The sequence below is a fragment of the Malurus melanocephalus genome, unplaced genomic scaffold (assembly GCF_030028575.1).
Source record: "Malurus melanocephalus ecotype Western Australia unplaced genomic scaffold, MMel_1.1 scaffold_23, whole genome shotgun sequence".
Classification (NCBI taxonomy): domain Eukaryota; kingdom Metazoa; phylum Chordata; class Aves; order Passeriformes; family Maluridae; genus Malurus; species Malurus melanocephalus.
This window is the reverse complement of record NW_026623255.1, coordinates 1,711,118-1,714,463: the sequence shown is the minus strand read 5'-3', so window position 1 is coordinate 1,714,463 and position 3,346 is coordinate 1,711,118. Positions and strand designations below refer to the sequence as shown.

Below are 3,346 nucleotides of genomic sequence, written 5' to 3'. Positions count from 1 at the left end.
TTTTTTTTTGTTTTTAAAAAGTATTCTTGACTAAATAAAATCTTACATTTTTCACTTCAAACCCATCTTGAGTGTGAGCAGATGGGCAGAAGCATCAGCTCGGGTGGAACAGGCACAAGCAAACCCTCATCTCACAGTGTGGGAGTTTCCCCAGTCGGGCTCTGCACAGAGGCCCTTGAGCTCTGCAGCTTGTGCCCACTGCTGCACTGTGGCCATTGTTTTCCACCAGATGTGAAATGGTGATGAAATGCTCTGTTTCTGTTAAAGCATAGTTTATCCCAGCTAATCTCCAAGCAAAGTCAACCTGCTGTTGTGCTGGGCTGTGAGAAGTTGGATTGCTGAGTATCTCAAACTGCAAAATTAGTTAATGGTCTAAAACTAGAATAGGGCAGTTTTCTATTAGATGTTCAAACATCCTCACAGCTTCTTTTCTGCTRTGCCTTTTCACTTGGAGGAGCTGTCCTTGAAATCCTGTAGACTCTTTCCATAATTATCTTTAGATTTGGTGCCTTAGTGTCTAGTTAGGTGGATTCCTTTTTTTCATGGCTATGATGCCATCCCAAGAATTGTGAAGGAACCAGTAACATGTTTTGGTTGCAGGAGGAGCTTGGAATATGTAGCTTTTCCAACCAGGAGCTGGAGGCAGGAGGAAAAGGGCTGTGAATGGTCAAGTGTGAAACATCATGTACTGCCCTTGCTAGTCCTCTGAGACTTTTTAATTTATTTTTTTAATACAAAATGAATAACTATGCGTATTAAAAAATGGTCAACCTTGGCCTCAGATGTTACTGTACTTGCAAAATGTCTTGTTTTCTCACAGTAATGGTGCTTTTGTTGCAGATTGACGTCCTCAAGGCAGACGTGGAGAGCGCTGAGTGGAAGATTTTGGAAAACCTGATCCTGGAAGATGTTGTTGAGCAGATAGGACAGCTGGTGTTYGAGGTGCACGTCCACTGGCCTGGGTTTGAGGTCAGTGGCAACGACAGCACCGTGGTGCGGTACTGGTACAGTCTGCTCCGAGAGCTGGAGCTGAAGGACTTCAGGCTTTTCCATACCTACAAAGACTTATCAAAACCACAGMTGTTTCTGAAAAAGGAAGCCTTCAACGCCAGTAGCTGTTACACACTRAGCTGGGTAAATACAAGATGGAAATAGCAGAAAGGAGTTTATGATGTGTGACTGYGAGCCATCTGGCCCCGTAGCGTTACTGAAGAGGATTTTGGCGTCACTGGCTAAAGTTGCTAAATATGCACGCAGTGACTGCTAACAAAATGGACTGGCTTTTATATTTATGTGCTGTCAAAAGAACTGCCACTGGGAGAAGATAAATGGTACAGATTTGTAGAGCAATATATTAGCCAGTGGGTGCATCGTCCCAGAGTTCAGAGGTTTCTGTAAAGGTTTKCCTGGGGGAGCTGAGAGCACAGCTTTTCCAGGCTGCCTCATGCCAGCAAGGAGGGCATCCCTCTGGGGCTGCCCTGGGAAGCTCTGCTGGCTGAGCTGTGCCAGCCCTTGGGCAGGAGACTGTTCCTGAGAAGGTGCTTTTCTAAGGAAGTGTCAAGTGTTACTTCTCTGTAAAGCAATCATCTTTGATTTGCACCTTCTTTACTTTGGCCTTGTTTCCTATGGAACAAATTTTAGGCAAGAACAGTATGTTCTTGAACCCACTGGTGAATTTCGGCTGAATTTGGCAGAAACAGAARTCATCACCAAACCAAATTCCTACCTGTTTCTTTGAGCAGCTTCTGAGTGCTCTGGCTTTGGCTCTATAAGCTAGTCTGTTTGCAGAAAGTTAGTTCAACACTTCTGACACAGGAGATGGTGGGACAGAGACACTGAGCTGCTGGATAAACTGCTGCCAGTGCTCCCCCTCCTCACCCTCAGAGCCTTCAGCCACAGAAGRCAGGGCTTCCCTAGCTCATCTGCTCAAAAACCAGCTTGATTTATTCTTGCAGTGGCTTCAGTGAGTGGCTTTTCATCTAGTGAGATACACGTAAGAGATAAAAGTGAAACCTGGTGGTTTTTATTTGTTTTGGGGTTTAGTTGAACATTTCCTGGTGCCTTTTCCAGCACTGCGCCTTGATGCCTGTCACCTTCTCACCACCTCACCTGTCCCTGGCACAGGGAGGGCAGACCCTGGGTCTGCACTGATGCTGGCAGAGCTGGTGACCTGGACTGCAGCTGTGCTGGGGCTCTGTGGGCTGCAATGTGCATTTCTGTAGTGCACCCCTGGGAGCCTTTGACATTCCCCAAAGAGCTAAGGAATGCGGGGAGCTAAAAATATGTATAGCAGGTTGGGTTTTTTCTTATCTTTAGAAGAATTTTGACATTAAACTTTGCATTAAAATCCAAGATGTCACCAATTGCGTGTCTTTGATCTGCAGACCTTTTAACTGCCTTTGGTTTCTGACTTCTGCAGTCTYCAGCTTCCTCAAGGGARGCAGTGGAGGGGGAGATGCTGACCAGTGACAGGACATGAAAAATGGAATGAAACTGAGTCAGGGGAAGTTCAGATGGGACATTAGGATAAGATTCTTTACCCAGAAGGAGGTCTGTCACTGGAACAGGCTTCTCAGGTAAGTGRTCATGGCACAAGCCTRTCAGAGTTCAAGGAGTCTCTGGAGGACTCTCTTASTMATTKGGTTTARTTTTAGGTAGWCCTGTGAGGGGCAGTCATTTGAGGAGCTCCATGATCCTTATTGGGCCCCTTCCAATTTGAGATATCCCATGATCCTATAAAAGCAGCTCCTCTTTCTGCTCCTTCAAATCCCATGTGGAACAGGGCTTTGCAGTCACCCAGAGCACTGTGAGTGCTCACCAGGTTCCCAGCTCTGCATCAAAATCAAGATCACCTGATGCARATGTGTGGAATTCCCCATGTCCAAGTTGTCTGGCAGAGCACTTTCCTCAGGCCTGAGCTACCCACTGCCATCCCTGAGCCAGGTAATGCACAAACCAAGAGACCCACAACCTCTGGAAAATGAGTAAGAAACGCCTTCTCTGTGACAGCCAGCCTTGCTGCAACCCTCATACACTAAGTACTGAAGTTGTTTAAYGATGCAGAGCCATGAGGAGATTCATCAAAATGCAAGAGGCTGCCAGGCTTTCCTAAACTAATATCTGGCGTGTTGGAATGGCCATGCTTGCTGTGCCGCAGAATGGCTCTGCTCCCATTTTTCAAATAATGGGGTGGCAAAAGTCCAGCTGCGAATCCTGACTTATTAATAAAGCATAAAAATATGGGCTCTAGCACTGTACAGGCTTTTCCTCCTAACTAGTCTTAAGAGTAAGTAGCCCAGTAGCTTTTTATCATTTAAGAAACCAATAGATAGAGGTTAAAAAAATA

At 45.8% G+C, this 3,346-nt stretch overlaps 1 protein-coding gene across 1 annotated transcript in view; it reads left to right on the top strand.

The window, feature by feature from the left end:
* METTL24 (methyltransferase like 24) overlaps nucleotides 1–2,195 on the top strand; it is a 44,100-nt gene extending 41,905 nt beyond the window's left edge. Inside the window, exon 5 of the mRNA XM_057390171.1 lies at nucleotides 841–2,195. Coding sequence (XP_057246154.1) covers nucleotides 841–1,155 — 315 coding nt within the window. The 3' untranslated portion in view covers nucleotides 1,156–2,195. The remainder of the gene's footprint in view (nucleotides 1–840) is intronic.
* Nucleotides 2,196–3,346: the final 1,151 nt, after the last annotated feature.